The sequence below is a fragment of the Anolis sagrei genome, chromosome 6, assembly GCF_037176765.1.
Source record: "Anolis sagrei isolate rAnoSag1 chromosome 6, rAnoSag1.mat, whole genome shotgun sequence".
NCBI lineage: Eukaryota > Metazoa > Chordata > Lepidosauria > Squamata > Dactyloidae > Anolis > Anolis sagrei.
In genome coordinates, this window is record NC_090026.1 from 32,489,017 (window position 1) to 32,508,001 (window position 18,985).

General features: G+C 41.4%; 1 protein-coding gene across 1 annotated transcript; it reads left to right on the forward strand.

The window, feature by feature from the left end:
- Positions 1 to 3,197: 3,197 nt before the first annotated feature.
- On the forward strand, positions 3,198 to 18,333 carry GNGT2 (G protein subunit gamma transducin 2). The gene is made up of 3 exons (XM_060780852.2): positions 3,198 to 3,364; positions 14,213 to 14,302; positions 15,597 to 18,333. The coding sequence occupies exons 2-3, from the start codon at positions 14,219 to 14,221 to the stop codon at positions 15,720 to 15,722; spliced, it is 210 nt and encodes a 69-aa protein (XP_060636835.1). The 5' UTR covers positions 3,198 to 3,364; positions 14,213 to 14,218; the 3' UTR covers positions 15,723 to 18,333.
- The last annotated feature ends 652 nt before the right edge of the window (positions 18,334 to 18,985 follow it).

Genomic DNA, 18,985 nt, shown 5'->3' on the forward strand with positions numbered 1-18,985 from the left:
GTTCCTGGTATTAATTGGCAGCCTCCCATCCATTTTTGCTAAAACCTGTTTAGTTTCCAAGTTCAGAGAGAATTTGGTGCCTTTATTTAACCCTCTTTTGAGGAAGGTAAATGCAAAATCACCCGAACCAACCAAGCAATGTTGAATTAATTTCCTCATGTTCTGTAAAATCCATATAATTGAAGTAGCAATAGTTGTCAGCATAACCCAGAAGTTGGCAAAACCAGCTCTCCTGCCCAGGATCTAACAAAGTTTCTAAACTAAGGCCCTTGTGAAATAAATTACTTTATGATGCACATATTTGACAGTGCATTTCCTATTTGCCATTAAAATAATAATAATAATAATAATAATAATAATAAACAATGCAAAGACTCTGGCACAAGCCAGTCAAGGTGGTCCCAGTGGTGATCGGCACACCGGGTGCAGTGCCTAAAGACCTTGGCCTGCTCTTAAACACAATCGGCACTGACAAAATTACCACCTGCCAGCTACAGAAGTCCACCTTACTGGGATCTGCACGCATCATTCACCAATACATCACACAGTCCTAGACACTTGGGAAGTGTCCGATGTGTGATCCAATACAACAGCCAGCAGAGTGTCTGCTGTGGACTCATCTTGTTGTGTTTCAAATAATAATAATAATAATAATAATAATAATAATAATAATAATTGCACCCTGCCACCATCTCCCCAAAGGAACCCGGGACGGCTCACAGAAGCACTCCAAGTGCCACATGCAGACAACCATACATAAGTACAGGGCCGTAGCCAGAAAAAAATTTCGGGGAGGGTTGACAATTTCGGGGGGGGGGGGTTTGAAAATTTCGGGGGGGGGGGGGGAATTTCGGGGAGGGTTGAAAATTTGGGGGGGGGGTTGAAACCTGCCTCCTAGCTCACGCTAAAGCAAAGCGCACAGCAGGGGGCAGAGCAACCTTCAATAGCCTGCAGCTCCACCCCTGTCAACCACCTCCACCAAGTCTGGCCTCCTTAATGAGAGCATTCAACACACACACACACCACTTGGTTGCTTCACTACATCGCTATTGCTGCAAGTAATGACAGTGTGAATAAATTGTCAATATTTGCTTGAGATAGTGCTTACAGCTCTGGAGGGACTCTTAATTTTTTGCATCTCATAGACTTAGCATGGGGATTTGGTTAACCAGTTAAAATTCATGAGTAAACCAGTTTTTTTAAAAAAATCTGAAACATTTCGGGGGGGGGTTTGAACCCCTAAAACCACCCCCTCACTACAGGCCTGCATAAGTATAAACACAATGACATAAATATAATCAACAATGCATAAGAAGAATGCCTGTCAAGGATTTCTTTGAATTACAGCTGAGGCGCTAAAGCTGTTAATTTGCTGAAAAGGCAGAGACAGCTTCCAAAGGTACAAGATGATAAAAAGAGCCAATGGGAGCACAGCACATACTTCTGCAGTCCAATATCCTTGTGACCCATTAGATGCCCATGGGGTGGCCACAGGTTGTTCACAAGCACTGATATTAGGAACCGAGTGTGCATGGGGAATGCACACTGCCCTCTTAACATCCATCCAGTTCTGCTCATGTTAAGCCACTAAGTACCTTTAGGAGACTAATTCCTACTGAAAGACTACACAGAAATGCAACTTGAATTTAACCTTGATGTACCTGATCATAACTTTTTGTAAATATATCCAGAAAGGAAGGTGTGGGTTGGGGGAAGGATCAAGGTTAATGTTCACATGAGTCATTCCCTTGTCCTTCAAATATAGAACCTTACCCCTGGGCCTAGTTGCATAGAGATTGTTATTGTTGTGTGCCTTCAAATCATTTTTGAATTATGGTGACCCTAAAGCAAACCTATCAAGAAAGTAAACCTCACAACCTCTGAGGATGCTTGCCACAGATGCAGGCGAAATGTCAGGAGAGAATGCTTCTAGAACATAGCCATATAGCCCGAAAAACCTACAACAACCCAGTGATTCCAGCCATGAAAACCTTTGACAATACAGTTTTGGAGGACTAAGAGAGTGTGACTCACCCAAGATCATCCACTGGGACCCCTTCCACACAGCTGAATAAAATCCCACATTATCTGCTTTGAAGTGGGATATATGTCAGTATAGACTCAGATAACCCAGTTCAAAGCCGATATTGTGGGATTTTCTGCCTTGATATTCTGGAATATAGGACTGTGTGGAAGGGCCCTGGTTTCCAGAGTCAGAGGGCCCTTCCACACAGCCATATAACCCAGAATATCAAGGCAGGAAACCCCACAATATCGGCTTTGAACTGGGTAATCTGAGTCCAAACTTGGATAATGTGGGATTTCTTGTGTTGATATTCTGGTACATAGGGCTGTGTGGAAGGGCTCCCAGTTCAAAGCAGAAAATGTGGAATTTTATCCCCCTGTGTAGAAAGGGTCAGAGCCCAAAGTTGAAGACACTACACCAAGTATCCTCAAACTATGGTCCTCCAGTTGTTTAGACCTCCAACTCTCAAACATCATGACAATTGAACCAGCTGGCTAAAGCTTCTGGAAGTTGGCCCAAACAGCTGGAGAGCCACAGTTTGAAGATGCCTGCACTACACCATGTAGAGCAAGCATCTTCAAACTGTGACCCTCCAGCTGTTTGGGCCTCCAACTCCCAGAAGCCCTAACAAGCTTGTTCAATTGTCAGGAATTCTGGGAGTTGCAGGCTTGAACAGTTTGAGGATGCCTGATCTAGAGATTGACAGTAAATATTTTTTGCTGAAGGAAATACAATCTTTCTCGGCTCAGGTCACTGTTCCTTATTTTTGTTTCATATATCCCTGGAGTTGTCAATTGAACAAAGGGGCTTATTGGGGTGAGTATAAAATAACCTTTCAGTGAACCCATAGATGACTAGTAGGTCAGCCCAAGAATCAATGAGTTGAGTGCAGAAGACAAGCAGACCTAAACAAATCTGGAGCATTTCATTCAATAACTAGGAAACTGTTTTGGGGACTCAGGGCTGAGGTCTAGATTTTGAGCCTGGAACATCTCATTTAGTCACATCTGCATTGTGTATATGTCTCCCACTCTAATGGATCGATTGATCTATTTTTTTTCCAAATGTGCCATCTGTTGTCTCTCTTCTCTCTCTCTCTCTCTCTCAGCTTAGCCTGGCCTTTGAGGTTAATTCACAACACCTGACCAGTTTTAACCAGCTGAGTCTATTATCAGATTAAGGACAGGAGACAATCAGTTCCAAAGGAAGACACCATCTAATGCCAAAGTTGTCTTTGACCAGAGAACTGAACACAACAGAGGACTTATTTTCATCAACTCAGGCAGATGTATCTCTAAAACACCGTGGAGTTTTTGAGGGGGAAACACATCAAAGGAGGTAGGTTGATGTTCTTTCCTAGAATGGGGTTGGTTGAGAGGCAAGGCATCACATAAAGTAGGTTTCCAGCATACCTTTCCATGGCAGAAAGGGTCATTTATTTCCAAGTCTCTTAGTCAGAAATAGGGATAGAGACAAAATTCGTTGGGTTTGTGTATATCCATAAGGTCTCACTTGAAAATGAAACCAAGTGAAGAGACTTCCTTGAAATGGTGGCATCATCAGTGTGAGTGTGTGTCTAATTAGACCAGTGGTTCCCAACCTTTTTTTTAATCAGGAACCACTTCGAACTGGGACCACTCTCCAACATTAGTACCAAAAGGGTTACGAATCAGTTCTTGATCAAATTTAGATTCTGTTTGGTTATTTGGGGTGCTGATTCAGAAAATTGCACTGGATAGACTTCATCAGCTCTAGTTTCTGATACAGAACATATGCCAACCAGTAGTCATCATCTGCTCTCCCACAGAAAATCATATTTAATAAGCTTCAGCACTATAAGAGGGTTTTGCGAGACCAGTTGCTCTTGTTGCAACGGTGTATTAACGGTGAGGTTGTGGACCATATTTTAGTCCTTGCAGAACACTGGTGGTCCACGGACCACAGGTTGGGAACCACTGGATTAGATCAGGTGCAGAAGTGGTTTGTACATTCTCCTTCCCCAAAAGATATTCAACGCTCCACTGGATTTTCTTCCATTAGGCAATTTTTTACCAATGACTTTTAGTACTTCTGTAAACTGTGGATCCCCTGAAAGTACAGATCTCTCTTACTGGTGTATTGGTAGGGAAAAAATGGCTTCATAGAACTGGCACTTAATTCCAAACTTCAGTATTAAAGGTTAATGGTCTATCCAATATTTTTGTGAAGGAAACTGAAGCATCACATTCAGAGAAGTGGGAGGAATAGACCAGATTGTTCTAAAGGAGATGGTTTTAAGTGTGAGATCTAATCACAAAATGTGTGATTAAGATCTGATATACTTTAAGAATTGTTTGAATAAAAATGTTCACATGAAATTCTTTGTAGGATGTGAGGTTACTCTAGATGGGGCAAATGTTTTGCAAGGTTGAAGGAGACTGGAAAACCTGTTATTTTAGATCTCAGGGTTTAAAAAAATTATCCAACTAGCCAAGGCTGTAACCAGGGGGTGGGTTTAGGGGTTCAACCCCCCCCCCCCCAAATTTCAGGTTAAAAAAACCTGGTTTACTCATGAATTTTAACTGGTTAACCAAATCCCCATGCTAAGTCTATGAGAAGCAAACATTAAATTGATTTAATTGATTTTATATAAAATATAGAATGAACCATTCTATTTAAATTATTTTGTGTTATGGAATTACTCTTCATGATTCTCTAAATATTTTTTTCAACCCCCCCCCTCCCCCTCCCCCTCCCCCGCTATGGCACTGCAACTAGTATTTTTGTTTTTTCCAGTTTGTGCAATTCCTGGCATTATCTGTAACATTTTATTCCTCCCTCAACTGAATTTCTGTTTCACTCCGAGACATTTGCTATTGCTGGGTGTTTTCAAGTTGTTTCTGATTAATGTAGCCCCTAAGGAAGTGGTTCCCAAATTTTTTTTTAACCAGGAGCCACGTGGCCCAGGGACCACTCTTCAACATTAGAACCAAAAGGGTCACAAATCTGCTTTTGGTCAACTTCACATTAGGTTTGGTAATTTGGGTGCTGATTCAGAAAATTGCATTGATAGACCATGTTAGCTCTAGATTCAGATACAGAACATGTGCCATCCATAGTCACCATTTGCTCACCCACAGAAAGCCATATTTAATAATCTAGAGCTGATGTGATCTATCCAATGCAATTTTCTGAATCAGCACCCCAAAATAACCCCAGGAACAGGCCTAAAAATGAAGACACCAAGAAAAAAATGTTTTTGGTTGGACTGTGTTATTATCCATAGTAGTAACAGTGAGGCCACGGACCATATTTTAGTTCTTGCAGATAACTGGTGGTCCACGGACCACAGTTTGGGAACCACTGCCCTAAGACAAACATATCATGGGATTTCCAGATATTCTTGAACAAAAAATACCATTTTCTTATCTTTCTCAATCTCTTTCTCTCTCTCTCTCTCTACGTAGAATTACAGGGCTATTGTGTGCCAGAGAAATTGCACTTTTGCATTAGAACACTTTAACACCGAGCATGCATCTGTCAAAGTAATGAAGTTTGGCACACTTTAACTGCCATGGCCAGGCCCGTAGCCAGGATTTTGATTGGGGGGGGGGGGGCTGAGTTTGATTCGCGTGGGGGCTGAGTCTGAGCGAAAGAGGGTCTACCCCTGCAAACCTTTTCTATTGTTAACCCAATACCCCCATGCATATGGGATATATTGAGTATGGTGATCAGATCATGATATGAATAAACATAACAGTTTAAATAATGCAACAGTAAGGCCTTCTCGTGGACCACCATGAGAATTTCGGGGGGGGGGGGGGCTGAAGCCCCCAAGCCCCCCCCCCCCCGGCTACATGCTTAATTAATTAATGCTCATGAGCGTAGTCGTTTTATAACTTTGTTGGTCTTCTATACAAAATAGTGCTGGTGCCTCACCGAACTAAAACTTCCACGAATATTATACAGCAAAGATACACCCTGAGAAATCTGTAGATCAGAAGGGAGACAAATTGCTTTCAGGATCATTTCAGCAAACCACGTTTTGTTTTGTTTTTTTTTTAAAAAAATTCAAAAGAACAGTAGTCCAGATCCAAGAATTCACTACAAACAATCCCTTGGGTAATGTGTAGTGACTTCTTGAATCTGGACTACCCCCCCCCCCCCGCCAAACCGGGTTCTGAAATTATATGTATTAGAATTTATTTATTTATTTACAAAAGGATATGCAACTTGCAGCCCAAGAACCGCTATCAACACCAGATTTAATTCTTTGGCCCCATCTTCCCACATTACTCTGGCAAAAATCTAATTTAGAAGCTGCAGCCTCATCTACTTTCTCTCCTTGTAAGAACACTTGCAAGGATCTTGTAGGCCTCCATGGCTTGTTCTCTACTGTGTCATGTATTTTTAGCCTTATCCTGCCAAAGCAGTTCCATTTGCATGTATTTGATCTGTAAACTCCATCAGCATTAGCGCAAGAAGTACTAGCTTACTTGAACAGGGTCATACAGATTTGGATTAAGCATTTTGTCCCAATAGCAAAATGGTTCAAGGGAAAAGGTGGAGGGTGGGAAATGAAACCTTTTAATAAGACACTGGGGAAACATGTAGGGGATTCATTCTCCCTATTTGTGAAAACAAAATAATATTCTTGAAGAACAACATAATATTCTAAAGTGTCTAGATATTCTGAGACTGACTTAACTAATAGTAAGCAATGCATTAACTCATACTATTCAGTTACTACGGAAGAGTTTGTAAAGGAAGAATCTGTGCACCCAAATAAAGAGAAGTCTAAGAGTGTGGTTGCATCTCTACTCACTTCTATGGAAGCATGGGAGTTATGTTTTGGTGAGGCTTTCACAGAGAACACTAAAGACTTTGTACAACTACAGTTCCCATGATTCCATAACATTAAGCCATGGCAGTTAAAATGGTGTCAGACTGCATTGATTCTATATGCAACCTGTGCCCAATAGCTTGGACCTGAGTTATATAGAGCTTCATAGGCCATCTGTTTCTAGAGGTGCTTCCACACAGCTCTATATCCCAGAATATCAAGGCAGAAAACTCCACATTATCAGAGTGTGGACTCGGATATCCCAGTTCAAAGCAGATATTGTGGGATTTTTTGCCTTGATATTCTGGGATATAGGGCTGTGTGGAAGGGCCCTAGGAACACTTGCAAAGATGTAATGATGGATGACATTGTATGTTTCACCATGAAGTTTTCAAAAGGTTTACCTCTAGAACTGTGGTTCTCAACCTGTGGGTCCCCAGATGTTTTGGCCTCAACTCCCAGAAATCCTAACAGCTGGTAAACTGGCTGGGATTTTGGGGAGTTGTAGGCCAAAACACCTGGGGACCCACAGGTTGAGAAGCACTGCTTTAGAAGAATAGCAGTTACTTTCAAATGTTGTAGAAACATTGTCCCAGGGACATTCTCGGGATGTTTTAGACTGGTTGGAGGGAGACCTTGTATAAGACAGAGTGAACCAAATTATAGGAAGACACTCGGAGATTCAAAAATGCTTTTGGGAGACAACAGAAAGGGCACTGGCTGTCTTTCCCCACCCTTGCTTTTTGTCTGTCCCTATGGATCTTCCTATCAGAAAGTGTGGCAAACTATCTAAAATGGGGTGGGCAAAATGTGGCCCTCGACTGCCTTATCACATTAAGGCTTTATTTCAGACAGTCCCATTCTTCTTGAGTGAACAGAATTTTGGGAAATGTAATTTAGAGTGGGGCCTTTTGTATTCTCTGCCACAGGGGATCCTTGCCTTCCCAAACTACATTTCCCAGAATTATGATCGCTCAAAAAGAACAGGACTGTCCACATTAAAGCCTTAATATGATGAGACACTTAATGCTGTTGGACAGCACTCCAAGCATTCCTCAGCGTTGATTATGTTTGCCAGAGATGATGACAGCTCAATCCAACTGCAGCTGGAGAATCATATTTAACCCAGCCCCGAGTCTTGAGCCAATGAGGGGAAGCTATTTCATTTGAAGAGCTGAATTCATATTTAGAGAGGTTGCATTTGGTGCTGGATAGAGACAAAAGCAACCAAAAATCTCAGCATATTTCAAAGGCAAAGTTCTTACTTTTGCCTTAGAAGAATGGAGGGAAAATGAACAAATGTTGAGAGTTGATTTGTTTGTTTCCCGCCGTTTTCCCAATATAATAATAATCTTTATTTACATCCCACCATTATCTCCCCAAAGAGACCCAGGCAGCATACAAGGCACTCCAGGGTGCACATATAACATACAAAGTTTAAAATGGTACAAAAGTATAAAACAAGTCACATAAAATTATAACAACATCCCCCGTCAACACATGTATCATAAAATCAAAATAATACACATTTTAAATAACAGTAGATAAAACTAACTGCCGTCAATTCACAAGGTGCCACGTGTCAGCTTCATATGGGCCCATTCAGCCTAGTCAAGGTCAAAGGCCTGTCTGAACATCCATGTTTTCAGGTTGGAATGGATGGATTGAAGGGTGGGGGCTAATCTAATCTCTTTTGGGAGGGTATTCCAGAGCCGGGGGGGCACCACAGAGAAGGCCCTCTTTTGTCCCCACCAGCCGTGCTTGAAACGGTGGTGGGAACGAGAGAAGGGCTTCCCCTGTCAATCGGAGCCTGCGCCAGTTCGTAGGAAGAGACACAGTCTTGAAGATAGGTTGGACCCAAAGCGTATAGGGCTTTATAGGTATGAGATATAAAGCAGCAAATCATCAAAGGATGGTGTCACATCTGGAATGTACTGGATCCACCCTGCTAGGCTCCCTCTGGGGGCACAATTCAGCTCCAGGGTCTCAGATTCCCCACTGAATTATCCATTCAGTCTCCCAGATCAAAAGATGGTCCTTGGCCCATCACAGATTTTCAACATAACCCTACACGGCAATTGTAAAGGCCATAGAACAGAAGTGTGTATGGCCCATCTTGTCTTTGCCTCAGGTGGTAAAACGCCTTGGGCCCAGATCTAATTAAATGCCTGCCAAAGTTTTCTCTGAACCTTTAATGCACCACTGAATCTATGATAAATCTTAGAGGCCCAAAGGATGGGTGTACGTACTTCTTTGCTCATTATGGACAGTCCCCGGGATATAAATATCTGACTAACAAAGAACTCATAGTTAAGAACAGGGGTGAGACAAAAGGAAGTGAGATATATCTACTCCTAGGAAGGGAAATTCTCTCCTGAAAGACTTATAATGAGGAATAGGTGTCTCCACTAAAGCTTTATCACCAATCCTTGATTCCAGAACAAGCCAAATTTGTCAAAATCCAATTACCACAGCGACAGAAAGTGAGGTGATATCGTCTGAATAGGGGCACAGATGGAAAAACAAACACCACAGGGGTATTAACCCTTCTGTATGCTATCCAGGGCTAGATAATATACCTGTCTAGCTCTGGATGTACCTGTTCAAACTTACATACAAATTCAACTTATGAACAAACCTGCAGAACCTATCTTGTTTGTAACTTGGGGACTGCCTGTATTGGTTCAAAACTTTTCTAATATTGTTATTGTTGTGTGGCTTCAAGTCATTTCTGACATGAAAACACTAAAATGGGTTTTACTTAGCAAGATTGGTTCAACCTTTATCTCCCTCTGAGGCTGAAGGAGTGTGACTTGCTTAAGGGCACCCAATGGGTTTCCATGACCAGGTGGAGATTCATATCCTGGTCTCCCAGTATCCTAGTCATCATCCAAACCACTACATCATGTTAGTTGACCTTTCTTAAATGTTCTTTCTAACATAATGTGGGAGGGATACAAATGGAATAAAGAAATGTTGAATACAATTAAATGCTTTTTTTAAATAATCCATAAAAGCAGCAGCAAAACATCAGACGATGAGAAGATAACACCATAACAGCAGTCAAGCCAATCAAAGAGAATTCACCAAAGCCACCAATGACAAAAAGACCTATTTAAAAAAGAAAGGGTTCATACTGCAGGGAATCATAAGGCTGTAAGAAGAGCCCTAAGTAGATCAGACCAACGGTCTCTTTAGTCCAGCATCCTGTTTCCTACTGTGATCAACTGCCTCTGAGAAGCCCACCACCAGCAGAACATGAGTTCAATAGTACTCCAAGCCCCACTTCTCATTTAACAACTGGTATTTAGAAGGAGGAAGCAAATAGATTAGCTGACACTGGTGCCTAAATGGTGCAACAAGACTGTTAAAATGCATTGGTCCTTGTTGTAATGCATGAGATAGGATTGCCGGATCTCAGTGCCTGGTCCTGAGTCCCTGGGCCCTTCCACACAGACATATAACCCAGAATATCAAGGCAGAAAATCCCATAATATCTACTTTGAACTGGGATATCTGAATCCATACTGACACATATTCCAGTTCAAAGCAGATATTGTGGGATTTTCTGTCTTGATATTCTGGGTTATATGGCAGTGTAGAAGGGCCCTTAGCCTGCATGCCTTTCTTTGATCAGCTGGCCAAGGGGCAGGAATCTCAGGGCAAGAACACTGCCTTGAAATGTGTGAGTTTGTATGTATATAGATTTCCTCATTTGTTAGACTTGGGTTTTTAGTTACTATAAATGGCATCTGTGCAGCTGTCATGGATATGTAAGGTATCACATTCCTCTTGAAACAGCATCTTTGTAACATCATCAGGATCGACTACCTACGACATGGCAAGAGGTCATCCCTAGGTCTCAAGGTTTGGTCTTGACATTTCAAGGCCAGTGAGAGTGTTGACTTAGGAAACCCAGCATGGGATGTAATTTGGGGAACAAAACTTGGCTCAGAAGCTCCTCATCGTGACCAAACCTACTTTGTTTACTGGATAATGATGAGCCTTGGCCTCCATGAATTGAGCCTACATCCAGCTTTAGGAATGGCACCAAAAAAAGTTGCACAAGAATACAAAAAGTAGTAGAGGGATGCAAAAATGTATCCCAAGGGTATCTAGAAAACAATAACATGAGTATCACAAAATAACTGTTGCAGAAGAATGAACCCAGATCTTGGCAATTCAGTGACAAGAAGCACTTCATGTTGTTATAACTTTGCAGTGCATAACTCCAAATGCCTGGACATAATTAATCATTTAGTACATTTAGCATCTGTCAAATGTACTAAAAACCTGCTTCAACTTTAATCCAAAAACTTCAACCAGCTTTTGTTCAATGACCTTGGAGAAGCCATTGAAATAATTCACTCCCGTGTGCCATTGGTTCCTGAAATGCAGATAAAGCTTACCTTCCTCATGGGGGGTGCGGGTTGCAGAGAGCTAGAGAGGCTTAATTCATTAGTGATAATCAAGCACATTGGATGTCATGCGTGGAAAAACTGTAGCAAAGGACAACTTCTTAACTTCTTAACTTCAGCCTGGAAATAGTAACAAGGTTGGCAAAATGTGTGTGTGCCATTGAACAGAAGCAGGTCAGATATGCTTCAAAGAATAAATTCTCACGTTCATTAAGCATGCATGGTGGCCCTACCATAGGACACAGGGAGACAACCACCTTAGGCAGCCAATGCTGAATGACCGGAAAAGGAGATCTGTTCTATGATTGTTTCTATATTCGTTTAGCATTCATTCCAGGTAGCAGGCATTCAACTCCTGAGCTAGTCTGCTGGCCTTAAGAGGTAGAGGATGTGTTCCTACCACCACTATACTCTCCAACTGTCCTGATTTGGCAGGGACAGAGCCAATTAATCCCGTCATCTTATTTTAAAATGTCCCAGTTTCTCTCTTGTCCTCCCACTTTTCCTCTTTGTCTTCAGCTTACTTTAATTCCTGCAAACGGAGTTCAAAACATTAAAATAATTCACACTCAACTTAGCAGGAGAAAGAAGTGCCCAAGAAAAAGCAAATGGCTACCTTGTGTGTTCCTCCTCATTAATAACTTTTGTCATCTTGACCATGCTCTAATGTTGCTTCACCACATATGATTCTAATCTGTGAAATATTGGGGAAATATACACCATTAGTAATGTTGTCCCATTATGCCATGGTCAATTGACTTCAGTAGATGAAATAAGGAGAAGATATTCCAGACATCAAAATGTCTTGTGTCTAGTGATGGTGCTGATAATACTTAAGTGAGGCTATTCACTTCTCTGTAGGGTTACCATTTCCACAGCTCCACAAGTGGAAGAAATAACTATTCAGCTAGCTTTTACCAGCTCCCTGGCTTTTGGGCAAGGCTTTAACACAGCTGGTAAATAGCCAGCAATTATAAGATCTACCAACTGAAAGGTTGCCAGTTTGAAGCCCTGGGTCAGCATGAGCACTCGACTGTCAGCCCAGCTTGCTGTTTATGTAAGCAGTTTGAAAACAGCTTGAGCTGTTTTCAAACTGCTTTTAGGTACTGCTAAAAAAACAAGCAGGGGAGGTATTTTATGACACCATAAACAAAAAGATAAGAAAAAGCCCAGCAACCAAAAGAAAGGAGGAAGTCCTGATGGCTCTTCATCATAGAGGATGGAGTAACAGCACCCCATGTGACTGGATTTGAGCGCAATCTCTGAAGCACCAAAAAAGCTAGACATTGACACAACATACCTCCTTTGTAATCTGTCTGTCTCTGTCCTGTCTATCAAAAACGGCATTGAATTTTTGCAGTGTATGTGTACTGTGATCCACCCTGGGTCCCCTTGGGGAGATAGGGTGAAATATAAATAAAGTGTTATTATTATTATTATTATTATTATTATTATTATTACTTTACTGACACAAAAGCACAGCATTTCACAGCAAACGAGATATATATGCTGGATTTTGTATCACATTCATTATAATTATAATTATAATTATAATAATTATTACCCGGTGGTGCAATGGGTTAAACCTTCGTGCTGGCAGGACTGCTGACCGAAAAGTCAGCGGTTCAAATCTGGGGAGCAGGGTGAGCTCCCATCTGTCAGCTCCAACTTCTCATGCGGGGACATGAGAGAAGCCTCCCACAGGATGGTAAAACATCTGGGTGTCCCCTGGGCAACAACCTTGCAGATGGCCAATTCTCTCACACCAGAAGCGACTTGCAATTTCTCAAGTTGCTCCTGACACCAAAAAAAAAAAAAAAAAAGCCAATATCCAGGATATGTCAATCAGCAGAAAAGTTGGAAAAATTATTTCTTTGACTATACTTCCCAGAGTCTCCCAAGCAGCATAACCATTGGCTATAGCTGGGTGAGTGAATCTCAGAGTTCTCATCCAAAAAGCACAATAGACAAACTTGTGTGGCAGCCTTCCCAAACCTCTGCAGATGTGCTGAACAACAGTTTCCATGGTGAGGCTTTAGTGCAACACATTTGAAGAGCAGCAGGCAGAATAAGGAAGGCTGTTGCGTGAGTTGGAAGACACAAGAAGCAGGCAGACGAAACAAACAAAATAGCGATATCAGAAACAGAAACCTTTATGGGGCTTTTCACAACTTCATATCAAGAAACAAATGAGAGCTTTTGCAACCACTAGGGAATAGCTAATCAAACTAATCAAAGCAATGGCATATGGCCGTAACAGGACTTTGAATAAGCAGCTTAACCACATGATTGATTGATTAAACTTGGGTTATACTGCTACCTAGAGAGTGAGAGAGACATGAAATTGTCATTGCTGAGATTGCACAATGAAGCAAGGAATGTGGCCTTAAAAAACACAACACGTTAAACTTAGCTGACTCGAGACTTTGTATTACGAGTCAGACAATTTTGATTACATGTAAGTGTTCTATAGCAACTGTTCAACAACTTAAATAGACTGCCTTCTGTTTTGCCATTTCCAACTGTTGCATTGAATTATTTCACACTCCTTCCACTTTTTGCACCAAGTTAGAATTTCAGGGCTTGTTTGGGTTTTTTTTACCCAAATGAACACCTTTATAGGAATCTCTATGTCCTCCAATGCAACTCTATGGCCAGATCATAAGATCTGTACTAGTTGTTTTTGTGCCGTCTTTCCTACTACTGCAGCGATTACTCTTCTCCTCCTCCTTCTGGCTCCTTCTTGTTTCCTTCTCATGCAAACTTATCCCCTTCAAATGCTTCTTCTGCTTCTCCTCCTGCTTCCTTTTAAATCAAATTGTCCTCTTCCTCTTCTTCCCTTCTGCTTTTGTCTCTGCCTTTCACACTACACAAATGTAACCTATCCCACAGACAGAGATGATGTTTTTTCAGGTGACTAATGTGGGTTTATGGTTTGGATTGCAGGGCAAGATGGCCCAGGATATGACCGAGAAGGAGCTCCTAAAGATGGAAATAGATCAACTGAAAAAGGAAGTGAAGAACGAAAGACTAATGGTAACCATTTCTTCACTCCACTCTGGTACAAAATATCAAAGCATTGTCTGGCAAAAGCCATCCAGTTGTTGCCAGTGTTTCAGGCTTTTGGAGTTATCAAAAACATATTTTTAGCTGCAACTGGACAAGACCTGGGCAAGACTGACCCCGTTTATTCTAGGGAGATAACTTGTCAGAAGACTTTTCCACTGGTCTGTTTGTTGGTGTTGCAATTTGCCATCAAGTTAGTCTCAACCCATGGTGATCCTATGGACAAAAGGCCTCTCAGAGTCAGTAACAACCCTGTCAGGTCTTACAAATTCAGGGATATGACTTCCTTGAATGAGGCCCCTTCTACACTGCCATATAAAACCTGCTTTGAACTGGATTATATGGCACTGTATACTCAGATAATCCAGTTCAAAGCAGATAATGTGGATTATCTGGTTTGACAATCCAGATTATATGGCAGTGTAGGAGCCTCTGGTAGTGCAATGGGTTAAACAGTGTATTTTAATATTGAAATAAATGTTTTTTATGTTTATGTATGCATATAATGAATTCTTGTCCCGGCATTGAATGTTTGCCGTATATATGCTGTGCTCCGCTCCGAGTCCCCTTTGGGGTGAGAAGGGTGGAATATAAATGTTTTAAATAAATAAATAAATTAAACCCATGTGCCAGCAGGACTGCTGATCAAAAGGTCAGTGGTTTGAATCCGGGGAGCAGGGTGAGCTCCCATATGTCCACTCCAGCTTCTCATGTGGGGACATAAGAGAAACCTCCCACAGGATGATAAAACAGATGCAAATTGACTCCCATTTGACTGAGTAATGTCTTTTCCAGTGAGTCACTGTGTCCCATGATGTGCCCAATGTATAATAGCCTCAGTGTAGTTATGTTGGCTTCTACTGGGAAATTAGGTATGATTTCCTCTATTACCAAATCATTTCCCTTTTTGGTGACCTCATCACACTAGAGAATGAATTTACTTTAAATCTGGTTTCTGTCTCCCATAGAATCCTGGGGATTGTAGTTTAGTGATGATGTTAAAGGCTCCTCTCTAAGCTACAAAGCGTCAGAATTCTGCAGGAGGCACCAATCAGATTTCACATGGATTCATTCAGTAGTGTGATGAAGTATAGAACTCTCCCAGAGCATCGTATTTCAAATGAACCAGTACTCTTCCTGCCAGGTTTCTTCACTATCCAGGTGCATTGTGCCTCCTATTAAACCACTAGGCTTAGTTCATGGTCAGGCATCAAAAATTCACGGGCCAGGTACTTTCAACACTTTCTTTTTTTTTCTGTCACAGGTCTCAAAGACAGCTAAAGAACTCAAGGATTATATAGAATCCATGGCTCCCGAAGACCCTTTCTTAAAAGGCATACCGGAGGACAAGAATCCATTCAAAGAGAAGGGAGGTTGTATAATAAGCTGACCAAGGCCCCACCCAGAGAAGATCTTTGTTGCCCTCCGTATACAATACCAAGACACTGTGGATTTTACTTACCTGTCTAGTATAATCAAGTCTAAATGGATCTTCTGCAGGGGCAAAACAATAAATAAATAAATTTGGACTGCTATGCTGGGAATTGGAAAAGCGTTCTCCAGCAAGATAAACCAACAAAGAGGATAACCTTGTTTTTAGGAGTCAAAGACATACCTGTGTTAGTCTGGATCAGTACGCGAAGGGATCTTGTAGCACCTCTGAGACCGAGGCCCCGTGTACACTACCATACAATCCAGATTATCAAAGCAGACAGTCCACATTACCCTCTTTGAAATGGATTATATGAGTCTACACTGCCATACAATCCAGTTCAAATCAGATAATCTGGATTTTATATGGCAGTGTAGAAAGGGCTTGAGAGAAAGCTGGTGGCATGAACCTTCATAGACTTAAGTCTACTTCACTAGTTGCCTTAAGTCTATGAAAGCTTATGCTACCAACTTCTTACTCTCAGTCTCAAAGGTGCTACAAACCCTTCCCATTTTAGGAGTTCAAGTTCCACTTCCTTTTTGTAAATACACCACAGTCTGTTTCCCTAAGGAGCCGACTTTTAATGGATGTAGACATTTGGATTTCATTGGCTTAGCATTTCATAGTTTGGTTTGGGTTTTTTAAGTAGACAGCAAACGGGATAGAAGGGCTAACCACTGTGTAAGGTAGCTACGCCTTTTTAAAAGACATGTATCTTTAACAACGAACGTGAGCATACTCCTTTCTATCAAGGGCCACATTCTTTCAAAGATAATCAGGTAGTTCTCCATACTATTATTTCTCTTTTTTGTTACTCTTTCCTCCTACTCGTCACACTATCCTTCTCTCGTCTTTCTCTCTCCCTATAAGATTTCTCCTTTAGTCCAATATTTGAATGTGACATTATCTTATTTTCTCCCAGTTTCAGTTGATTTGGACAAGGGAAAGCAAAGAATTAGGAGATATATAATCCCCCCCCCCCAAAGCTTTATTCCCTATTAAAGTCTCAGATTTCAGGTTTTCATAACATCTACACAAATTGAGCAATTGTTTAGACTCCTTTCTCCTGGCCAGTTGTATTACTAGGTTTGGTGTCATCTCTTATTTTAAAAAAAACACAGCAGCAACTAAAACAACAGCACAAGTAAACAAAAATCACACAATTTGGAGTACACTGTAATTGGATAATTATGACAACTCAGGCCAGAGTGCATGAGCATTAGCATAGTGTTTTAGCTTTGTAGGTATTGATGCAACACATGTAAGCTGGGCTTACAAAAATGTTTTTGTGGTTATAACTAACTACAGGGATATTTTGTATGAAGAATGATACATTTCTGCTGAAATGCTGCACAAAAAAAATGTATAGACCAGTGTTTCTCAACCTTTCTAATGCCTTGACCCCTTAATAGAGTTCTTCATGTTGTGGTGACCCCCAACCAGAACATTATTTTCATTGCTACTTCATAACTGTGATTTTGCTACTGTTGTGAATCGTAATGTAAATATCTGATATGCAGGATGTATTTTCATTCACTGGACCAAATTTGGCACAAATATCCGATATGCCCAAATTTGAATACTGGTGGGGTTGGGGGAGGGATTTTTTTGTCATTTAGTTGCTGTCTCTTATAGTTCACCTACAATCAAGGAGCATTCTGAACTCCACCAATGATGGAATTGAACCAAACCTGGCATACAGAACTCCCATGACCAACAGACAATACTTGAAGGGCTTGGTGGGCATTGACCTTGAGTTTTGGAGTTGTAGTTCACCTATCTCCAGAGAGCACTGTGGACTCAAACAATGATAGCGCTGGACCAAACTTGGCACAAATACTCAATATGCCCACATGTGAACACTGGTGGAGTCTGGGGGAAACAGACCTTGACATTTGAGAGTTGTAATTGCTGGGATTTATAGTTAACCTACAATCAAAGAGCACTCTAAACCCAGCCCACAATGGATCTGCACCAAACTTGGCACACTACATATATGGCCAACACTGAATATTGGTGGGGTTGGGGGGCTGTTTTTGAATTTTGGGAGTTGTAGTTCATCAACACCAAAAAGGAAGAGAAGGACAGACAAAGAGATCTTCAGCCTTCTCTGCCAAATATGTGTTTTCTGATAGTCTTTGGCCACCCCTCTGAAACCCTCCTTGCGACCTCCAGGTTGAGAAACACTGGTATAGACAGTCATTTTGGTGTCACCTGGTGCAATTGCACCCCACAGCCCCCTAGTGACACTACTGCTCCTTCTTTCAGACTAAAATCAGATTTAGGCTTTTGAACCCTATGGATGAAGCAGAACAGAATGTATTACTGAAGCCAAGGCCTAAATGGGGCCCATAATCTTGGTCAAGGATAGCTATGGGTTGCTTTTTCTCAGTATCAATGCAAATTGGTCTTTCAACATCATCAGCATCCTCATTTTTAATTGTCTTGTCAAGTAATATTAGTAATATTTTGAAGCTGGCTTTTAAATTGTCAATTGTATTGTGATGTACAAATGCATGTGTCAAACTGTTAAAATTAAAAATGCAGATTTTGTGTGCAGCACTGGGAATGTTCTGCTTTGATTTTTTATTGTTTCGTTTTGCTTGGTTTGAAGCTCAGACAAAAGCATTTTGAGGGGGAGTATAGTTAATTCATGAAATAGTGGGATGGCAATTCTGAAATGGAAAAGTGAGGCTGTGTGAAAGGTCATCTCCCATCCACTCTTTTAAAGGGAGAACTACAAAATAAATGGAAGGACAAAATGAGTGTATTCAATAGAGTTGTGTACAGATCTGTTTTCATTCATTATATTCATTCTTTTGTTACTTTTGTTACCTTTGGGAGCACATAACAAAAAGCCCCCTCTCTGTACCAAAATCAACTCGACACGAAAGCATGCAGGAGCCGATCCCGGCTCCTCGCCTGCTTTTCGTGAGCAGCCTCCTTGCTTTGGAAAGAGTGCATGTGTGTGGTGTGCAGGCCCAGAAAGCACATGTGCCTTCCTCTACAGTATGAGACAGAATTTGCCTCCTTGCCTTCAAGTGTTTGTGTGGTGTGCAGGCCCAGAAAATGTGTGTGCCTGCCTGCAGCCAAATGCCTCCTGTAGAGTAAGAAACAGAACTTGCCTCCTTGCCTTGGAGAGTGCGTGTGTGGTGTGCAGGCCCAGAAAGTACTTGCACCTGCCTGCAGCCGAGCACCTCTCCTCTAGAGTACAGAAACAA